This window comes from Melospiza georgiana, chromosome 10 (assembly GCF_028018845.1).
Source record: "Melospiza georgiana isolate bMelGeo1 chromosome 10, bMelGeo1.pri, whole genome shotgun sequence".
Taxonomy (NCBI): Eukaryota; Metazoa; Chordata; class Aves; order Passeriformes; family Passerellidae; genus Melospiza; species Melospiza georgiana.
This window is the reverse complement of record NC_080439.1, coordinates 21,235,697-21,257,280: the sequence shown is the minus strand read 5'-3', so window position 1 is coordinate 21,257,280 and position 21,584 is coordinate 21,235,697. Positions and strand designations below refer to the sequence as shown.

The 21,584-nt window shown below is 53.7% G+C and overlaps 2 protein-coding genes across 2 annotated transcripts; one reads left to right on the top strand and one right to left on the bottom strand.

The window, feature by feature from the left end:
* Positions 1-580: 580 nt before the first annotated feature.
* On the top strand, positions 581-15,763 carry TSPEAR (thrombospondin type laminin G domain and EAR repeats). Its single transcript, XM_058031394.1, has 12 exons — positions 581-698; positions 4,298-4,518; positions 4,593-4,831; positions 6,626-6,716; positions 7,456-7,612; positions 8,268-8,399; positions 10,792-11,024; positions 12,328-12,514; positions 14,324-14,553; positions 14,630-14,817; positions 15,340-15,441; positions 15,610-15,763. Exons 1-12 carry the CDS (start codon positions 581-583, stop codon positions 15,761-15,763), a joined length of 2,052 nt encoding a protein of 683 aa, XP_057887377.1.
* A 3,351-nt stretch (positions 15,764-19,114) lies between these two features.
* On the bottom strand, positions 19,115-20,087 carry LOC131087285 (leucine-rich repeat-containing protein 3-like). Its single transcript, XM_058030789.1, is given in 3 exon segments — positions 19,115-19,137; positions 19,260-19,451; positions 19,454-20,087. Coding segments are annotated over 3 exon segments (849 nt in total).
* Between the last annotated feature and the right edge of the window lie 1,497 nt (positions 20,088-21,584).

Sequence of the window (21,584 nt, the reverse complement as noted above, 5' to 3'; positions counted from 1 at the left end):
GCAGCAGCAGAACCTGCAGGGTTTCTGAGTTGGTGGCACTTTGGTGGCAGGGGATGGAGCCTTGCCTGGGGCATGGGGTGTGCATCACCTGCCCGGGACAATTCTGAGGGAACAATACACAGTTTTTGGGATCTGGCCATTGGTCTCTCATCCAATCCAAGCTGAAAACCAATTCACTTATGGGCAGGAGGGGTCCCACCCCGGCTCTCTCCAGGCAGGGGTGAATCTCTCACCTACTCCCGTGTGAGCTCAGAAAAATGAATCACCAAAAATTAAAGGAAGCGAAGAAAGCAAGCAGAAAAAAAAAAAAAAAAAAAAAAAAAAGATTAAAAAATCCCTCCCCAAAGCCGCCTTCCAGAGGGTTGGGCAAAAGATAAAAGCTCTCGGAGGAGCCGGGACTCCTCCTCTCCCACCACCGACCTCTCATTTAAATGTCTGTGTGCAGGCTGCAGCCGGCAGTGCCGGGCCGGCCGTGCCCCGGGGGCGATGCCCGGGCCGGGCACGGGCACCGAGCGGGGCTGCAGGTGACACCGGCGGCGACACCGGGGCGACACGGGGGTGCCACGACCGGTCCCGGTGCATGGACACCCCCGGGCCGGCCCCGATGGCGGCGCCGCTGCTGCTCTGGGTGGTTCTGCTGCGCTGGGCCAGCGGCGGGGGCTTCACCCGGGCGGGCAGGACCTGGCAGCACTGCACAGGTAGGAGCCGGGGCCGGGGGGGCTGCACCGGGCACAGGCGGGCTCACCTGCCGGGACCGGGCTGGGATGCTCCCCGCGCTGCCGGGACAAAGCCCAGGAGGTGTGCTATGATTTGGGGAGCAAAGCCCAGGAGGTGGCTCTGTTTTGGGGAGAAAAGCCCAGGAGGTGAGCTCTGTTTTGGGGAGAAAAGCCCAGAAGGTGAGCTCTGATTTGGGGAGAAAAGCCCAAGAGGTGAGCTCTGATTTGGGGAGAAAAGCCCAGAAGGTGTGCTATGATTTGGGGAGCAAAGCCCAGAAGGTGAGCTCTGTTCTGGGGGGCACAGCCCAGGAGGTGGCTCTGTTTTGGGGAGAAAAGCCCAGGAGGTGAGCTCTGATTTGGGGAGAAAAGCCCAGGAGGTGAGCTCTGTTCTGGGGGGCACAGCCCAGGAGGTGGCTCTGTTTTGGGGAGAAAAGCCCAGGAGGTGTGCTCTGATTTGGGAGGCAAAGCCCAAGAGGTGAGCTCTGTTCTGGGGGGCACAGCCCAGGAGGTGAGCTCTGATTTGGGAGGCAAAGCCCAGGAGGTGAGCTCTGTTCTGGGGGGCACAGCCCAGAAAGTGTGCTGTGATTTGGGTCAGCCTCTCCTGGCATCCCAGCCTAGGTGTTTCAGTGCTCGCTCGATGCACCGAGTGACAGAGGTGCCTCAGGGGCTGCATGGCAGCACCATGGATGGTGGCATTGCTGTGCCTGCAGCCCCCACAGTGCCACCAGGGGAGCATCCAGCCCTGTGGGAGCTGTAGGGAGAGCTGGGCCCGTCCCTGCTGCACAGGCGTTGTCCCAGGTTCTGCTGGAGTGGAGGGGAAGGACTGGAAAAAGCCATGAAGTCCCCTGGAAAGTCCCTCCTGCCCGGATTTTCTGTGCTCTGACAGGCACAATGCCCACCCTGCCATCCCACCTCCTTTCCCGAGCCCAGGAGGGCCCTGGTGCCCCAGCTCTGCCATCCCCTCCCCACGCCTGTGCTGGGTGGGCAGCAAAGCCTGGGCTCCGCTTTTGGGGCTGCTTAGGGCTTGTCCCAGTTTGATGGCAACTGTGTTTGCTTTTTGTTCCAGCCCAGGTGATGTGAGAAGAAAACCAGGGAGAGATTGGAGAGTTTCTGCCTCCTCCCTGAGGGGTTCCAGTCTCTCTGGGAATGTCCCTGCTGTCCCCAGGCAGCCTTGGCTGGGGGATCCTGGGGGTGCTGAGGCCCCAGCATCATCCTGGGGACCCCGGCACGAGGTCCCCTGACAGCACCTGTGCTGCCCAAGCTGGGCTGGAGCCCCCCAGCTGCCCTGCCAGCCTTGGCAGTGATGGATGTGGGGGGCAGCCCTTTGGATTTAGGGGTTTGGGTTTGGTCCCTTCCTGGCCCACAGCCTCCAGCCCCAGCTGAGCTCTCCCCCAGCTCACCCTCAGCATCTCAGGGGCAGCTGGGGGCTCCTAAATCCCTCTGCAAATCCAAGCCTGAGTTCAGCTTGTACTTTTTGCTGGGGAAAACAGGAACTGGCTGTTGCCTGAGCGATGCATTTCTGAAATAAGCTGTTCCAGTCAAACCCCCCCCTCCCACCAGGACTTTGCTTAAACCAGCAGTGGGGTGGGCAGGGGGCACACAGAGCTGCCAGGCTGGGGAGGACCTCACCCATGTCCCTGCTCTGCTCTGGATGGAGCCACACGAGCAGATTCCTCCTGGCTCTGCCCACCTGGAACGGGGCTGGTGTTGGAGGAAGCGCTTCCCTTCTGCAGCTGGTTTGGATTCACACACACAGCCCAGCCTTGCTCGCAGCTCCCTCCTTCCCAGCCCTCCTGCTGTGCCCCAGCAGCCCGGATTTATTAGTACAAATTGGAGCTAAAAGCCAGGTCTCAGCGGGGTGGGACCGAATCGGGGATGGTTTGTGCTGCCAAGAGCGGCTTCATCTCTCGGGCACCATCTCCCTCCTCTGCCAGAAAACCATTCCAAAATCAAACCAGGAGGGTCCCAGACCAGGAGAAACCCCCAGAGCTGCTCCAGCCCTGCCTGTGCCACGATGTTGGAGCTGGCATTGCTCCATGGGGTGGCACTTTCTGGTGCTGCTGCGCTGTGCGCTCTCACCGGGGCGATGCCCTGGGGCTGGGCACGGCGCTCCCTTCTCTGGGGAGAGGGTAATTATTTATAATGAGTGGTTTTGGTGCCTGCTGGGAGAGTGTGTGTGTGCAATGAGGGCTGGGCTGGGAGAGCCGGAACGGCACCAGAGGGGTGGAGCTGTCCCCACTGCCCTGAGAGCAGGGCTGTGGCAGCCTTGGAAGCAGCTGAGCAAGGAGACCTCATCCCACCATGCTGGGGAAGGTGTTCCAGTTGTTGAACCCAATGTGTGGTTTGGGGAACTGCCGTCTGGGATGTCACCCTGAGAACAATTCCCTCCATTCTCTTCATAACTGATACCAAAGGGCTGATGTCCCCCTCATCCCACCATGTTGGGGTGTTCCAGTTGTTGAACCCAAAGTGTGGTTTGGGGAACTGTGACCTGGGGATGTCACTCTGAGATCAATTCCCCCCATGCCCTTCATAACTGATGCCAAAGGGCTGATGTCCCCCTCATCCCACCATGCTGAGGAAGGTGTTCCAATTGTTGAAGCCAGTGTGGTTTGGGGAACTGCGATCTGGGGATGTCACCCTGAGAACAATTCCCCCCATTCCCTTCACAACTGATTCCAAAGGGATCAGACTGCATCCCTGCCTGCTGGGGCGGGGGGATCCCGAGGGGGTGCCTGGCTGGCAGGTCCCAGCTCCAGTGTCAGCACCCAGAGCTGCCTCAGTGACACGGTTCTGCTCTCTCGCTGTTCCTGCTGTGGCCATGGAGATGCCAGCCTTGTGTCTGCAGGGCAAATCTCTGTTCTGGCCCTGGAGAGGGGCTTGGGGCAGACCCCAGGGAAGGACTGGCACCATCCTGCAGCACGCCAGGCCATCCTGCTGCTCTGCCAGCGCCGGGTACCCCATCCTGACACCAGCAAGGGGGGCTATTTACAGACATGAATGAGACGGGGCTGCTGTGGAAAGTGCTTCGAGCTGTTTATTTTTCAGCATCAGTCTCATTACATGATTATGATAATGGGAAGGTGCTAGCAGCTCACAATCTAGGCAGCAGGCCAAAAAACTTAATGTCACAACTTATTTTATAAGCTTCTCAACTAATCACACAAAGCAAAAGCATATTGACAGTAGTTCTATCCAATCACCATAAGCACACGTACCTTTGGTTAAACAATGCTTGCTTATTTCCTGTACAATATGTGTTTATAAGCCTTAAAACACAATGCACAGAGCTCCATTATTAAGCTTTAACCTTCTTAATATCTTGCTAGATAAACTTTCTGCAGCTTAGAAAGCTATTGAGACAAGCATTACTACACAAGCTATTATTCTATTTGCCTTTGCTTTTCCTACAGTTTAAATAATTTTTCTGCTGACCTATCTCATGGCTGTTGCTTTAGCTCTACTCACAGTTCTGCCGCCATCTAAAGCCTGCCTTTTTCAGCTTTCCCAAAACCCTCTAATTTCATAAATCCCCACACATGCCACCTGGGGGTAACGCCCTGGGCTGTCTCTCGGCACAGACCTGCGCCCGCTGGACGTGCTGTCGGAGGCGGTGCCGCCCGGGGCGCTGGCCCGGGGCATGCGGGTCCTGCAGGTGCAGGGGCTGCGGGGGTTGCAGCTCTCGGCGTCGCGGCCCCGCGCCCTGGCCTTCCCCGCCTCGCGGCTCTTCATCCACTGCGACCGCTTCCCCGAGGAGTTCTCCATCATCGTCACCCTTCGGGCGCTGCGCCGCCCCGCCAAGGTGAGCACGGGCACGGCTGGGCACGGCACGGCTTGGCACGGCCCCGCAGGTGCCAGCCCCGTGCCCTTCTGCAGAGGAACGAGTACATCTTCACGCTGATGGTGGAGGAGAGCCCCGGCGTGCTGGTGGGGATGCGCTACGCCCCCGACAAGCTGCACTTCATGTTCTGGAGCCAGGAGCGCGCCGGGGGATGGCAGAGCCGCGTCACCTTCCCCAACGTGTCCCTCTCCGACAGCCGCTGGCACACGCTCGTCCTGGCCGTGTCCGGACAGTCCTTCTCCTTGACGGTGGATTGCAGCGTGCCCAAGGACGTGTAGGTTGGGGCTCGGCAGGGCGGGCAGGGTGATGTTCTTCCACCAGTTGTGGGTGTTTCTGGATCTGGATTGAAGACTTGAGACACAATTCATTGAAGACTTGAGACGTAATTCATCTTTGGACTCAGGTGTTTATTATTTCTGATCAGTAAAACAGTCTCACTACTGTGAGTTTGGCAGCTTTTCATAGAAGACACAAAAAGACCAACAGTCTCTTGTTACAAGGTCTTTTAAGACTAAGCTATCCAATTAAGAACTAAACTATCCAATTAAGAACCCCAAGGATGTGTAGGTTGGGGGTGGTGCTGGGGGCTCATCAGGGCGGGCAGGGTGATGTTCTTCCACTGTAGGGGTCCCAGTTGTGGGTTTTTCTGGGTCTGGATTGAAGACTTGAGACAGAAATTCGTGTTCAGACTCAGGTTTATTATTATTATTTCTTATCAGTAAAACAGTCTCACTACTGTGAGTTGGGCAGCTTTTCATTAGAAGGCACAAAATGGCCAACAATCTCTTGTTCCAAGGTCTTTTAAGACTAACTATCCAATTAAGAACTAAACTGTCCAATTAAGAACTAAACGATTAAGAACCCCAAGGATGTGTAGGTTGTGTTCAGTAATTCGTGTTCAGACTCAGGTTTATTATTATTATTATTATTATTATTATTATTATTATTATTATTATTATTATTATTATTTCTTATCAGTAAAACAGTCTCACTACTGTGAGTTGGGCAGCTTTTCATTAGAACACACAAAATGGCAAACAAACAATCTCTTGTTCCAAGGTCTTTTAAGACTAAGCTATCCAATTAAGAACTAAACTATCCAATTAAGAACCCCAAGGATGTGTAGGTTGGGAGCGGCGCTGGGGGCTCGTCAGGGCGGGCAGGGTGATGTTCTTCCACTGTGGGGGTCCCAGTTGTGGGTTTTTCTGGGTCTGGATTGAAGACGTGAGACAGTAATTCATGTTCAGACTCAGGTTTATTATTATTATTTCTTATCAGTTAAACAGTCTCACTACTGTGAGTTGGGCAGCTTTTCATTAGAAGGCACAAAATGGCCAACAATCTCTTGTTCCAAGGTCTTTTAAGACTAACTATCCAATTAAGAACTAAACTGTCCAATTAAGAACTAAACGATTAAGAACCCCAAGGATGTGTAGGTTGTGTTCAGTAATTCGTGTTCAGACTCAGGTTTATTATTATTATTATTATTATTATTATTATTATTATTATTATTATTATTATTTCTTATCAGTAAAACAGTCTCACTACTGTGAGTTTGGCAGCTTTTCATAGAAGACACAAAAAGACCAACAATCTCTTGTTACGAGGTCTTTTAAGACTAACCTATCCAATTAAGAACTAAACTATCCAATTAAGAACCCCAAGGATGTGTAGGTTGGGGGTGTAGGTGCTGGGGGCTCGTCAGGGCGGGCAGGGTGATGTTCTTCCACTGTGGGGGTCCCAGTTGTGGGTTTTTCTGGGTCTGGATTGAAGACTTGTGACAGTATTTCATGTTGGGACTCAGGTGTTTATTGTTTCTTATCAGTAAAACAGTCCCACTACTGTGAGTTGGGCAGCATTTCATTAGAAGGCACAAAATGGCCAACAATCTCTTGTTACAAGGTCTTTTAAGGCTAAACTGCCCAATTAAGAACTGACACCTAGATTATTTTCCCTTTTCCAATTAAGAACTGACACCTAGGTTATTTTCCCTTTTAACCCACACCTCCTCTGGCCACTGCTTTGAAACTGCCCTTTTTTGTGAAACCTCTCCTCTGCCCATCCCCAGGGTGGTGGAGACCCCATTTCCAGCCTCGCTGTCGGTGAGGAGAGCCAGCTTCTACCTGGGCAACAGGAGGAGGAGGAAAGGCGTGTTCACGGTAGGTGCCCCTGCTCTGGGCTGTCCAGGGTGCCCAGAGGGGCTCCGGGCTGGCTCTGGGGTGACCCACAGCCAGTCCCCTATGCTGGCAGGGCTTGGGCCATGGCACAGGAGGCAGAGTCCCTCCTGTGGGTCCCTGCCATGTGGAGGCATAGCAAGGCAGCTGCTCCAAGCCCCATGCCAGTGCTCCCCTTACTCCAGCTGTTAGATTGCCCACAAATCCTGTGGGCACTTCTGCATTGTGACCGTGGTCACAGGGGTTTTCAGGATGAGATAGAGAATGTTGACTCTATGATCAGAAGGCTTGATTTATTATTTTATTTTATATATATAACATTATGACTATATTAAAAAGAAAAGGAAGGAGAAGGTTCTTCAGAAGGCTAAGCTAAGAATAGAATAGAATGATAACAAAGATCTGTGTCTCGGCAGAGAGCGAGACTCAGCTCCGCCATGAGTGGTCAGTAAATTTAAACATCTACAGGAGACCAATCACAGATCTACCTGTTGCATTCCACAGCAGCAGATAACCATTGTTTACACTTTGTTGCTGAAACTTCTCAGCTACAGAAGGAAAAATTCTAATGAAAGGGTTTTAATGAAAAGATGTCTGCGACACTGCATCCCAGGAGGGAAGGCAGGAAATCCAAGGCATGGATTACCTATTACCTGCAGCTCCCATTCTGTGATCCGTGGGACTTGGTCTCCATCCCTGTGCCCCCGCTTTTCCCTTTTCCCAGGGCTTGCTGAGGCAGCTTGTGCTGCTGCCAGGAGCTGATGCCACCCCCCGGATGTGCCACGGCCTGAACTTCAAAGTGGCAACGCTCTCTGTGCCCAGTGTCCTCCAGGATGTCCCTGCAAAGGCAGTGAGCAACGAGGTGCTCAAATACCCCTACGGTCAGTGCCCCATGGCACATTCTCTCAGCAGAGAGAGGAAGGGGCTGGGAATGAAGCAGGAGCAGAGGGCAGGAGGGTGCTCCTGTCCCCAGCACTCTCTGTTTCTCAATGTGTGTGTTGGGATCCCTGTCCAAAATCTCCCTGAACACAAAGGGTGGCCCTGCCTGGCTCCCTGGGCTCATGTCAGTGACCCCACACAGATTCTCCCAGCCTGTGCTTTCCCAGATCTGTGCTGGGATTCTATTTTCCCCGCTGCCTGATGAGGATGAGACCAAAATGTTTGTCCTCCCTGCCTCTGTGCACTGAGAGACTCCTGCCTGGCTCCTCTCCTGTAGGGGGATAGAACATAAGCAAATAAAGGTAGTATAGAAAGTAATCTTACCCCCTAAAGAGTTGCAGCTGAGCCAATTATTAAGGATTAGGAGCTGGCCTGATGTTAACAGGCCACAGCTGTAGCCAGTAGGAAGAGTGTTATAAAAGAGTGGATTGGTGGGAACTGGAGCCAGTTGGCTGCTGTGAGGGCAAGGAAGAGTCAGTGCCCAGAGGAGCTGCCTACAAGAAACATCAAGGAGGTACAAAGCTCTGGCAACATAGAACCCTTGCAATATAATGATAATAGACCTGTTGCAATATAATGACAACACTCTGTGCACAGAGACTGACATGAAAGTGACCCTGGGGGCCCGGCCCCGCTGCTCCAAGCAGGAGAAGGCTCAGTTCTGGTTCAACGCCTCCCGGCGAGGGCTCTACCTGTGCAACGGCAGCACCTGGCTCTCCATGCTGGAAGGTACCTGGGGAGGCTCTGGGGAGGGAAGGAGAGCCTTGCAGCAGAGCAGGAGCTGAGCTTTGCTTTTGCAAGGGTGACTCTGACAAAGGGGAGAGAAAATGATGCATCTGACTCCATCATCAGGAGGCTAAAGAATTACTTTATTATACCATACTATGTATATTTCATCTAAACTGAATCTGCCATGCGCTCACTCTTGCTCACCACTGCTCACACTGCACTCATCTCTGATTCTCCCATGATAGCCTGACACACACACAACTGACCCTGATAGGCCAAGAGAACAAAACATCCTCACTTTGAGTAAACAATTTCCATATTGCATTCTGTTATAGCACAACACAAGCGAGGTAAAAATTGTGTTTTCCTTCTTCTCTGCTTGTCTCACAGCTTCTCTCTGTTCAGAGGGCATGTGAATGCCACAGTTTGCCCCCCAAACCCCTTTGGGGTGGGAGTCAGCAGCAATGAGGGGCTGGGGGTGCCCCTGTCTGTGCTCTGCTTGGCCAGGTTTTGCTTTGCTCTCAGTGCCCATGATGCTTCCAGAGCACCTCTGGATTCAAGTGCCTCTCTGCTTCTCCAAGTTATCTCTCCCTCCTGGGAATTTTCTGGGCAGGATGAGCTCCTGACCTGTCTGCTCAGACAGCTCACCCCACAGAGAGCCATGCTCAGGGTGTTGGGGTGCTGCCCCAGTGCAGAAGTGTTTGTGGGATGGATAAAAGGAAACAAAGAGACCCAAAAGCTGCCAGAAGTACCGGGGATGATTGGGAGGGTGGCAGACACAGGCCTCAATGTCATCTGGGCCCTGGTGGGACACTTGGTAAGGAAATCAGTGGGTGTACCAAGGTGGGAAAGCCAACCAGAGCCTGGGATGGGTGGGTGTTGTTTAATTACATGGGTTTCATCTACTGGTACTGTCACTCACTCCAGGCTGTCTTCCCAGGATTGCTGGAGAGGACATGGAGGATGGGATAAGTCCCTAACTGAGCTGTCCTTCCCTTCCCTCCTCTCCCGGCATTTTTCTGGGTTTGGATGAGCCATTTGTTCCCCACAGCAGTGACTGGACCCTCTATCCTTCCGTACCTCTGGAAGCCATCAGGATTGCCATGATGTCCGTGTTTTCCCAAGGAGAGCTCATGCTGGGGTCTTACTGACCTGTGCCCCTTGGTGCCACCAAACACTGCCCTTTCTGCCCTTTGTCCCTTCCAGTGCCCATCTGCCTGCTATCAGGGCCACTCTGGAGGTTTCTGCTCCAATTTCTGGCATTAATTCTGTCTTGGCCTTCCCTAACCTCTCTGGCTGTCATCTCCTCCTTGCTCTCTTGAGGATGAATGTACCAAAGTGATCCAAATCTGTGCCATGGGGTTCCTCCCTGCTCCCAGGGAGAACAGGGCTGGATGTGCTGCAGTCAGCCTCTTCCCACCCCTTGGTTTGGCCCTTCACCCCCAGTGGCACCAGGACCCTCATGTGCCCCACAGAGCCCTGCACAGCAGCAGGTGCCACTGAGGCAGGGTCACCACATTTCTCTTCACAGAGAAAAGCAAAGCAAAATTCCAGCCAAGAATATTTCTGGGTTTCACACCCTCTGAACCTCAGAGAAAAAAAAAACCAAACAATTCTTATGTCATTTACTGCTCCTGTGTTGTTCACAAATGGAATGCATTGTGGAAGATTGTTTACCTGAAGGGAATTGGTAGTTAATTGGATTCTGGTGTGAGTGTTTTGATTCATTGACCATTAGAATCCTCCAGGTTTGTGTGTGTTGGGACTGTGGGCTGACAGTCACCAGATTCTCAGTGGTGGTGTCACAGGGATCCCAGGATGAGGGAAGAGATGATAATCTTGACTCCATGTTTCAGAAGGCTGATTTATTATTTTATTATATGTATTATATTAAAACCATACTAAAAGAATAGAAGAAAGGCTTTCATCAAAAGCCTTGACAGGAAAAGGAAATGGAATGATAATAAAATCTTGTGACTGACCAGAGCATCTGAGGCAGCCGGACTGTGATTGGCCATTAATTAAAAACAACCACATGGACCAATCAAAGATGCACCTGTTGCATTCCACAGTAGCAGATAATTATTGATTTTTCTTTTCCTCTGAGGCCTCTCAGCTTCTCAGGAGAAAAAATCCTGGCAAAGGGATTTTTCAGAAAATATCATGACTGCAATACTGGGCAGTTGAGTGCTTGGCAAATCCAATTTAGATGTAATGTGAAATAGTATAGAATAATACAGTATAATAAAGTAATTAATTAGCCTTTGATATAAATGGAGTCCTCCTCACCATTCCTCTTGTTTGTTGGGGGCAAAAATATCCACGATAAGCTCCTCTCCAGCTAAAACCCACCTGTTTTTAACCTCATCCCTCTTTCTTTGTGTGCTCCCAGTCCAACCCAGGCTGGACTACGTGGAGGAGCACCAGAAGCTGGTGACCAACTCAGAGACCATGGGCGTTGAGGTGTTCACTATCCCCAGGCTGGGGCTGTTTGCAGCCACGGCCAACAGGCTGACACCCCCGGGGTCAGCCATCTACAGGTGGACTGACGGCAAGTTTGTGCACTACCAGAACATCCCCACGCACCAGGCACAGTCCTGGAAGTATTTCACCATTGGGAAGAAGGTGAGCCTGCCAGCAAGGTGTGCTTCCATGTTGCAGTATATAAGCTGAAGGTATAAAGTATAAACGGAAGGTGTAAAGTATAAACTGCAGGTGCCCAGCACTGGGTTCTCTGAAGCCTGGAGTCTTGGACGTGGTTTAGAAAATATCACTTTGGAGAATAAAGGTTTAGAGAATACAGGTAGCTGCATCTCGGAGATCTGCCTATGGTCTTGAAGTACCATCAGGGCCTGCACTTCCCTCTTGAGGCCCGCTGAGTCCAACTTGTTGCATTTTAAAATTCTCTTGCTTTTAAATTATTCCTGGAATTCAGAGCTGCCTCTTCTCCCATGGGCAATCTGCCCTGGGGCTTGAGCAGAGGATTTGCCTGGTTTCTCTCCCTGGGAAGCTGTTTAGCACCTGGGGGGAGCCCAGGAAAGCCATCTGCTGGGAGCCAGCTCTGTGCAGGGCCCCCAGGGAAGCTGGGACTGTTCCGCCTCTGTTGTGACCCATTCTGGCTTTGTCCCCAGGGTTTTCTCTTCCCACTGGAGCTGTTTCTGGGGATGCCCCAAAGGGGCTCCATGGACTGGTGCTTGCAGGGAGAGCAGGGCTGGGGATTCACCTTTTGTGGGGGGACAGGGGGACAGCCCAGCCCTGTCCTTGGGGATGGCTGAACAAAGCCTTGGTCCTGTACAGGCCAGGAGGCAGGAGGCACTCCCACTGACTCTTTCCTCTTTGTGGGCTGTGTCCCTGTGCCTCTTTGTGGCCCAAACTGGGCCACAATCTCTGCATAATGTCCCTCCATCTGAAGGACACTGGGGTGGCACAGCGTGACAGAGCTCGGATGTGCTCCCTGCCTTGCACTTGGCCACCTCTGCTGCACCATTCTTGTCCCTTACACTTCCACAGGGGTTTCTTGGTCTGGGAAATGTTTTGTCTCAGGGAATTGTTAGCATTATTGTCATTGTTATGCCTTTTTTTTTGTTCTGAACCACCTTTGCTTACAGAGGGGTTTGTCACCTCCCTCCTTCCCCAGTGCATTTCACGTCCATGCTCCCCATTCCTGGGCCCGGAGGGTGTGAGTGCAGACAGCTCAGCTCTCCCTCCCCTTGTCTAAGAGCTGCTGGCTGCCAGTTGTGCCCCTGCCATGCACAAGGACCCCCAGAGGCCACTGGGTCCCTGTCCCCACTTTGTGTGGCATGGGGACAGCTCAAGGACCATCTCATCCCACACCAGCCACCTCCATCCCGCCTCCCCCTGCATTTTCTTGCCCATGCTGCTTTGAGAGGAGAAGAAACCCAAGCCACCCTGGCTTTTCCTTTTCCAGATCTTCCTGGCAGTGGCCAATTTTGAGCAGAACGAGAGGGGCCAGGAGTTCTCAGTGATTTTCAAGTGGAGCCGCAGGAAGGCGAAGTTCCTGGCGTACCAGAGGATCAGCACGCACAGTGCCCGCGACTGGGAGGCCTTTGTCATCCAGGGAGAGGCTTTCCTGGCTGTGGTCAACCACAGGGAAGGTAGCCAGCCCTCAGGGCTCCCTGCAGGGGTGTATCTGCTGTAAGAGCTGAAATGAGGGATGTGGGATTCCAGGCAGCTCTCCAAAATGCAGTTTATTGTATACAAAATGCAGTTTATTGTATACAAAATGCAGTTTATTGCATCCAAGATGTTACAGCAGTCCAAGGTCATGGGTGACAGAGCTGTGCCCTCAGCTGTCAGCTCCAGCTGCAGGCAGGCCTGGAGACCCTTAGTTTAGGTTACAATGCTTTATATACTTTTCTTTTGGTTACAATGCATTATAGACTTTTCTTTGCTGAGCATCTTAATACAGCAGAACCAATCTATACCTTAACTATTACCTATAGCCTGTCATAACCACTGTGAATACCATATTCATGTTACTATTCTCCAGTCACTAAAAGTTAGTACATTACAGTTTAAGCTAGAAGTTGTTTTTCCAGCTTTTTTGCAGTGGAAAATTCTGAGACCTTTTTTCTAATTGCAACATCTGCTGACTTGTTTGCCTGTGCTATCTTTCTGCTTGGTCAAAACATCTTGTTTGAGATGAGTTTATCCTTTGCCCTAAGTCATAAAAACCCCTTTTAACTAACACACCTTTTTCTTCCTTGGTTATCCAGTAAAACTGGCTCAGCAATTATTTTCTTCTATATAAAAACTTGCTTTCATTTCTATTCCTTCTTCAGATTCGACATTCAAAAATCTTTCTGCTAAGCCCACATATCTGTGAGACTTTCTTGTCAAGCTTTCATCCTTCCCAGCAGTCTGGAAGCCTGGCAGTGCCCTGCTCAGAGCAGGCTCCCTGTGCATGCCCAGGAGTGCAGGGCAGCTGAACACTCAGCCTGGGGTCCCCCGGGTCTCCCAAGGCCTTGGGAGGAGAGAAAAGCTCTTGAGCAAGTGGCTGACACAGTCACCCTCTGGGTTCTGACTGCAGGGGACAAAGAAAGAGTGGGGACAGGGTCTGTGCTGAATCTTTCTGCTTATTTTCAATTTTATCCCCAGTACTACGTAACCTGGCAGTGCTGCAGGTGAAGCCAGATCCTCAGCCTTGGAGGAGCTGGATGGAGCTTTAGGGCAGGGGGAAGCCCCCAATTTCAGGAGCTTAGGGGATGTAGGCATGGTGTTTGGGAGTGGGGCTGAGCCCCAGTGGGCACAGCTGTGAGCAGCAGGTGAGCAGCACTGACAGCAACGAGCCATGGAGTGCCCAGGGGCACTGACCAACCACCAAAGGGAACAGAGGGCACACAGGGGCAGGGCATCAACAGGAGGGGACAAAAGGCTGGGCTGAAGAACAAGAAGGGCCAATGCTTGAAGCCTTCTGAAGTGGTGAGGTGTTGCTCTGTATGGGCTGAAGCTTTCTGAAGTTGCCTGGTGATATTCTGTGTATGGTGGCTGTCTCAACTGTGACAAGTGCTGTGGCATAGGGACACATCCCTGCCACAGAGCAGAGCTTGTCCACCCTGGGCTGCTGGCAGGGAGCCTCTGGAGTGCTGCCTGTGTGGGGACAAAGCCCCTGCCTGTCCCTCCTCTGCCAGGGCTGCCACGAAGCTGCTGCTGCTGCTGAGCACTTGGGCCAAACTGTTGGTGTGTTCCATGGGATGGAGACACTAGATGGGGATGGAGGGGTCTTTAGGTAGGGATGGAGGCTGTAGAATCTCTTTGGCTACTTCTTGGGGAGCAGCAGGTCACTTACAAACAGCCTCGAGACCTGCTGGCAAATATTCATGGAGCTGAGCCTGTTTTGGGGTCTTGTTTCCTCCACAAAGCAGGAATTGCTTTCCCTCATGGCGCCCATCTGTCTCCCCCAGGGAACAACCACAACATAGACAGTGTGATATACAGGTGGAACCCCAGGACAGGGCTGTTTGAAACCAACCAGACCATTCCTACCTCTGGAGCCTACGACTGGGAGTTCTTCACCATTGGGCCATATTCCTTCCTGGCTGTGGCCAACACATTCAATGGCACCTCCACCAGGATCTACTCACACATCTACATCTGGCTCAGGGGCTCCTTCCAGCTCTTCCAGTCCATCCTGGTAAGGCTTGGCCCCTGCTCCTCTGTGTTTGGACAGGGCAGCCACATGCAGCTCCTCACGGCCTCCTTCCCCACAGACGTTTGGTGCAGCTGACTGGGAGGTTTTCCACATTGGGGACAGAGTGTTCCTGGCTGTGGCCAACAGCCACAGCTATGACAGCGGGATGCCAGCACCCTCCAACTTCTATGCCATCAACTCCTCCATCTATGAGCTGAACGTCACAGCCCAGATGTTTGTTAAATTCCAGGACCTTCTCACCTACAGGTACCTGGGCAAGGGTTCAGGGTGCTCCTTGGTCCTTCCCCTGAGCACCCCAAAGGTATCATGGAATCCCAGAATGGTTTGGGTGGGAATGGTCCTTAAATCCCATCTCATTCTATCCCCACCATGGGCAGGGACACCTTCCACTACCCCAGGGGGCTCCAAGCCCTGTCCTGCCTGGCCTTGGACACTTCCAGGGATCCAGGGGCTGCCACAGCTTCTCTGGGCACCCTGTGCCAGGGCTTCTTCTCTTTCAGTTTAAAACTGCACTTGCCTATCTCCTGGAGGGTTCCTGCAGGCTTCACACTCCCAGGGCCTGAGGCTGGTGGGGAGGGTGTTGGGCGATGGCCCCTTGGCACCAAACCCCAGTGGGGGCTGGGAGAAGGGCCTAGCTTTGGGAATGAGGGTGGGTTTCTTTCAGGAGCAGCCTGGGGGGAAGAGCAGGGCTTTTTATGTGTCAGAGACTGGGGTGGGGTGGCCACGTGGAGGTCATCTCACCTGTCCCTCTGCCCATTCCCTCCCCAGTGCCCTGGATTGGGAGTTCTTCTCGGTGGGAGATGACTCTTTCCTGGTGGTGGCCAACTCCTTCGATGGCTTCACCTTCTCTGTCAACAGCATCATCTACAGGTACTGCACAGGGCGGGCTGGGGGCTGCTGCCACAGGAATGACCCTGGGCACACCCTGCTGCACCTGCCCAGGGAGGGTGGGCAGGATCATTCCCTGTTTCCAGGCAGGGATGGGACATCCCGCCCTGGACCATGGCATCCCCATGGCGCCCTGCCCTCCCTGTGCAGGTGGCAGGGCTACGAGGGCTTCGTGGCAGCGCACCAGCTGCCCACGGTGGGCTGCCGGGACTGGGAGGCGTTCCACACCGCCGAGGGCTCCTTCCTGCTCTACTCCAGCGCCAGGGAGCCGCTCTCCAAGGTGCTCAGGCTGAAAACCACCTGAGGCAGCCGAGACACGCCCGGCCCGTCGGGGGAGAGGGACACAGAGCCCGGGAATGGCCGCAGCATCCGAGCATCAGCCGGGCAGGGGCTGCTGCGGGAAAGGAGGAAGAGGAGGAGGGAGCTCCAGGCTCTCTGCAGCCTTGTCCAGGGGCTGTTTCTCCTGGGAAAGCTCTGCCACCACCACGTCCTAGCCAAGGTTGTGGAGCGTGGGTGCATCCCCTGGCTCAGCAGAACCGTGGTTCTGGGCAATTTCCAGTGCCCAGGAGGGACCCAGAGCCTGCACAAAGGCAGGGAAGGAAGAGGCAGAGCAGGTCAGGAGCGGCTGGGTGCATGGCACAGGGGAGTAAACACGTGAGAAATTGTGGGGGAACAGTGTGTCCAGGCTTGGCTCTGCCTGCCTGGGCTGTGATGTTCCTGGGGACAGCTGGTTTGGCGTTGCAGCCATCCTTCATGTCACCTTTGTGCCACTGCCACAGTGCTGCCCATCTCCCTCTCTGGGCTGGTTCTCCTTCAACAAGTTCAGAGCTGTTGGTGTGCTCCAGGGCCAGCACTGCTCCATGCCTGGGGTTAGGGACCCCTGAGCAAACCTGCTTTGCATTTGGACCCACCCAGCTGCCATGGGAGTGGGGAAAAACCCAAACCTGCTTCAGGTGCGACTGTGGCCTCTTTTCTTTTCCTCACCTTCGCTGGGGGGACTCTTTTTTGCTTAACCAGAGCTGTAATAAAAGTGTGTGCACCCAGCCTTTCTCCCACATGCTGCTCTGCATCCCTTCACCTAGCAAATCACCCCTGAATGGCCATGGCCAGCCCAGTGAGGATGGGGTGGCCCTGAGCTCAGGAGTGTGCTGGGCTGGGGGTGCCCCTCTGTTCCACCCACTGGGTGTCCCAGAGCCCCTCTCAGCCTTCCCAGAGCCAGGCTGGATTCCTGCTGAGCTGGGACACCCATCCTGGCACTGGGAGCACTCAGGAGGTGCCAGCCCCATCAAGAAGAGCTGGGGAGGGGTCACAGCCTGAACTTTTGCAGGGTCCAGACCTGCAGGGGAACCTCTGCATCCCTCCCTCCCCTCCCCTCCCTGTTCACTGAACACTCCCTGCTCAGTGCAGCTGGCTCTGCCAGGAAGGACCATTTCTCCCCTGTGAGAAAAGGGAAAATTCTTTGCCAGGAAGGACCGTTTCTCCCCTGTGAGAAAAGGGACAATTTGATTTGCTTCCCTCACTGAGCTGTGAGCAACAACTCTAATTCAGCCTGAGAAGGGCAAGATAAGGCAAGATCAGATGTGTTTGGGCAGCGGGTCCCTGCTTGGGACTCAGCTGAGGGTGGGAGGGGATGGTGCCTAATGGGAGTTGTGCTGGTACATTGAATTTAGGCAGATTGCATTAGGATAAGCCCCCCAAGCACCATGAGCACCACCACCCTCCCTGGATGCTCATCTCCCAGCACAAACCCTGAGGGCTTTTCCTTGATTGAGGAAGCAGAGGCTTTGGAGTTCCCTGGTGCTGAGGGCCCTGGGGAGGCTGTGCTGCCCTTGGCAAGGCTGGTGCCTCGCTGGAGCCAGCATGGAGTGACCCCTCTGCACCCCTGCAGGGACCTCCTGGCCGCACAACCCACCTCTCCCAACCACGAGGGTGTGCTGGGGCTGCATTCCCTGCCAGCCCAGCTCTGGCAGGGAAAAAGGCTCTGCCTGAGGCTGTTTGTCACCACGGACGGGCCCGTGTGGGGTGTCCCGTGTCATCTGCTCTGTGCAGCCTTGCTGGGCAGGGGGGATTGGTGGCACTGGTCTGGAGAAAGCACTGGAGAATCCCACCAGGAAGCTTTGATGCCCACCAGGTGGTGATGAGCTCCGTGTGAAGATGCTGGAAGCTGGCACCCAGCCCTGCCCTTTTGGGTGGTGCTGGTGCTCCCTGCCATGGGCTGCCTGTGGATGAGCCTGAAGCTGCACCCAGCTCTCACTACAGGGCTGTGCTGGTGTGTCAGAACCCAGGAAATTCCTCTGGCTGCCCTGCAGTACTCGAGAGCCTGCCCAGGGGGCTCAGAGACCTTGACACAGAGCCCCAGACCCCTGTGCCTTTGATTTAGCCCTTGGAAAAAACAATTACCCACCTTATATGAAGAATTACGAGCCACGAAAGTTAAAGTAGAATGATAGTGAATTTATCACAGGGTGAAAAATAGATTTTTTTGGGGGTTTAGAACAGGGGTTCAGGAGGCAAGATGGAGGGATCTGGGCATGTCCAGCCTTTCTCCTCCTTCTTCTTGGCATCCATCTTCTGCTGTGATGGTGTGGGAACCCAGGGCACCCCTCTGGCTGTCCAGGATGGCCAGGACCCTGCCAGGGGGCTCAGAGACCCTGGCACAGAGCCCAAAACACCTGTGGGTTTGATTATGACCCGTGGAGCAAATTACCAACCTTAGATGAAGATCAGCAAGCCACAACAGTTTAGGTAGAATAATAATGAAGTTACCATGGGGTGAAAAAGTAGATTTTGGGGTTTTGGTATGGGGGTTCAGCAGGCAAGATGGAGGGATCTGGGTGTGTCCAGCCTTTCTCCTTCTTCTTCTTGGCCTCCATCTTCTGCTGTGATGGTGGCACTGACAGATTGGTTTAGAGTAGAAGCTCACTGTCTAACATAGGTGATAGGCATTGGGAAGTAATTGTAGATATTGTACAGGTAGTTTTTAGTATAAAAAGATAACACTGTCCTGGGGCAGGCAGAGTGCCTGGAACTGTCCTGCTGGATGGACCTCGGCAGGGCAGGAGAAAGAATTTTATAGATAAGGAACAATAAACAACCTTGAGACCGAGAAATGAAGAGCTGTGACTCCTTTGAGTGCCAAGCTGGGAAAAGAGACTTTCTTGTCACAGACACGTTTTATGAAAAATCCTTTCCTTAGGACTTTTCCTCCTGAGAAGCTGAGAGACCTCAGAAACAAAATGTAAACAATGGTTATCTGCTGCTGTGGAATGCAACAGGTGCATCTGGGATTGGTCTCATGTGGTTGTTTCTAATTAAGGGCCAATCACAGTCAGCTGGCTCAGATGGAGAGTCTGAGACAGAGTCTTTGTTATCATTCTTTTCTATTCTATTCTATTCTTAGCCAGCCTTCTGATGAAATCCTTTCTTCTATTCTTTTAGTATAGTTTTAATATAATATATATCATAAAATAATAAATCAAGCCTTCTGAAACATGGAGTCAGATCCTCATCTCTTCCCTCATCCTCAGACCCCTGTGAACACCGTCACACTTTCTAACATATTTTGGGGTCACTCTGAGCAGCTAGAGACCCCGAGGCTGGTGCTCTCTGCCATGGGCTCCATGTGAAGATGCTGGAGGCTGGCACCCATCCCTCACTACAGGACAGTGCGGGTGCTCCCTGCCATGGGCTCCCGGTGGATAAGGCTGAAGCTGGCACCCAGCTCTGCCCTTTGGGGTGATGCTGGTGCTCTCTGCCATGGGCTCCATGTGAAGATGCTGGAGCTGGCACCCACCCCTCACTACAGGGCGGTGCTGGCGCTCTCTGCCCGTTCCCGTGTGCCTGGCAGTGCCCGCAGGAGCGCTCCCGGTTGTGTCGCACGTAGCCCGTGACACAGGCGGCGAGCATGGCGAACATGGCGAACATGGCGAGCAGCGTGGCCACGTCCGTGCTCCTCCGTGGCACACTGCAGAGGTTGGCCCCGCTGCCCAGCCCTGCAGCAGCGGCTTGCCCACGAGCTCGTGTGGCGGGGCCGTGTGGCAGCTGATGTCCTGCACGGAGTCGGGGTGCGGCCGTGCCACCCCCAGCAGCTCCTGCAGGGCGCACCCGCAGTGCCAGGGGTTGTTGGCCAGCCGCAGCTCGGCCCTGAGAGCCAGCAGTGCCTCCTTGGGAATGCTGCGGATGCGGTTCCCGGACAGGTCGAGGCTCCTCAGCCCGGCTGCCACCCCTCTGAAGGCCGCCCTGTCGATGTGCTCGATGGCGTTCCAGGACGGGTCGATCTCCTGCAGGCGGGACAGGTGCCTGAAGGCATTGCTGGGGATGCTGTTGGCATCCAGCTTGAGGAGCACCGCGTCCCTGGGGATGTCCTTGGGGATCTCCTGCAGGTGCTGGGAGCTGCAGAGCACAGCCTTGGCCCCGGCCCGCTCCGAGCACTGGCAGCTGGGCGGGCAGGAGCTGCCCCAGGGCATGCAGAGCAGGAGGCAGAAGAAAGCCTGGGCCATGCTGGTGGTGCTGGTGAGGGTCATCCTGCAGGCAGGCAGCTGGGCACGGCCCCTGGCAGCTCCCCGGGCATGGCAGCAGCTCCTGGGCACCAGGAGAGTCCCTGGGCATCCCTGCAAGGCCTCTGCCATGGCTGGAGGGAAGCTGTGGGTGGAGGGGATGGGGTGTCACAGACATGTTTTATGAAAAATCCTTTCCTTAGGGTTTTCCTCCTGAGAAGCTGAGAGGCCTCAGGAACAAAATGTAAACAATGGTTATCTGCTGCTGTGGAATGCAACAAGTAGATCTTTGATTAGCCCATGTTGGTTGTTTCTAATTAATGGCCAATCACCGCCGAGCTGTCCAGACTGTCTCGGCCAGTCACAAGTCTTTGTTATAATTTCTTTTTTTCCTATTCTTAGCCAGCCTTCTGATGAAATCTTTTCTTCTATTCTTTTAGTATAGTTTTAATATAATATATATCATAAAATAATAAATCAAGCCTTCTGAAACATGGAGTCAGCATTATTGCCTGGAACAGAGGGCATGGCTCCTGTGTGGTGTGCCTGGCAAAGGGGTGAGAGGCTGGGCTCATGAGACCGGAGTGACACTGGCTGTCTTTCCCAGGACAGCTTAATTGGGATTAATTAGAAATAGAAACCCCAGCTGCCCTACCCCTGTCTCTGCAGGGGCCACCCCAGTGGACAAAGGGAGCTCAGGATGGGGAGTGGAGATGGGCTGGGAGCCTCTGCCCCATCCTGCTGCCAGTTTCCAGGGGGGATGCATTAATTTGCTGCTGGAGAGCAGCAGCAGCAAATCCCTGTCTCACCAACCCTGAGTGTTTTAAAAGAAGTGATGAGTCAGACTCCGAGGATCATCAGAGTGATTTAATCACCACCAGGGTTTGAAATAACAAGATGTGTTTTGCTTTCCCTTTCCTTCTGTGTGAGCTGGTACAAGCCAGGTTTCTGCGAGTTTCACCAAAGAAGTGTTTGGAGGTGAGTTTGTGTTTTTAAAGAAAATGAAGAGTGTGGTTTGACAGCCTGACTGTGGGGCTGGGAGGGCAAGGGAGGAGCCACTGCCTGGCACAGTAAAGGGGTGATGCAGGAGCCCCAGAGGACACCCCAGTGCTGCCAGGGGCAAGGCGGGAGGTGAGGCAGGTGGGGCACCTTTCCTCTGCCTTTGGTGCTGCTCGTGTCCCTGCTGCTGCCTTGGCCAGCCTGGCAGAAGAGACCCTCACTGAGGGGAGCTCTGAGAGGCCAAGGGAACATTTCTCACGGGAATTAAATGTCCCATATGGTGTCATTATGGGCACCAAGTTGTTGTCCCTGTGGTACCAGAATCCTTCTGCTAATGGCACTCCCCTGGCAACAGCAGCATCCCTCAGGTGTGCCCAGGGTACCACAGGGGGATGCTCACACCTGAAGGATGCTCATACCTGAGGGATGCTCACACCTGAGGGATGCTCACACCTGAGGGATGCTCACACCCGAGGGATGCTCACACCTGAAGGATGCTCACACCTGAGGGATGCTCACACCTGAGGGATGCTCACACCTGAAGGATACTCACACCTGAAGGATACTCACACCTGAGGGATGCTGATACCTGAGAGATGCTCACACCTGAGAGATGCTCACACCTGAGGG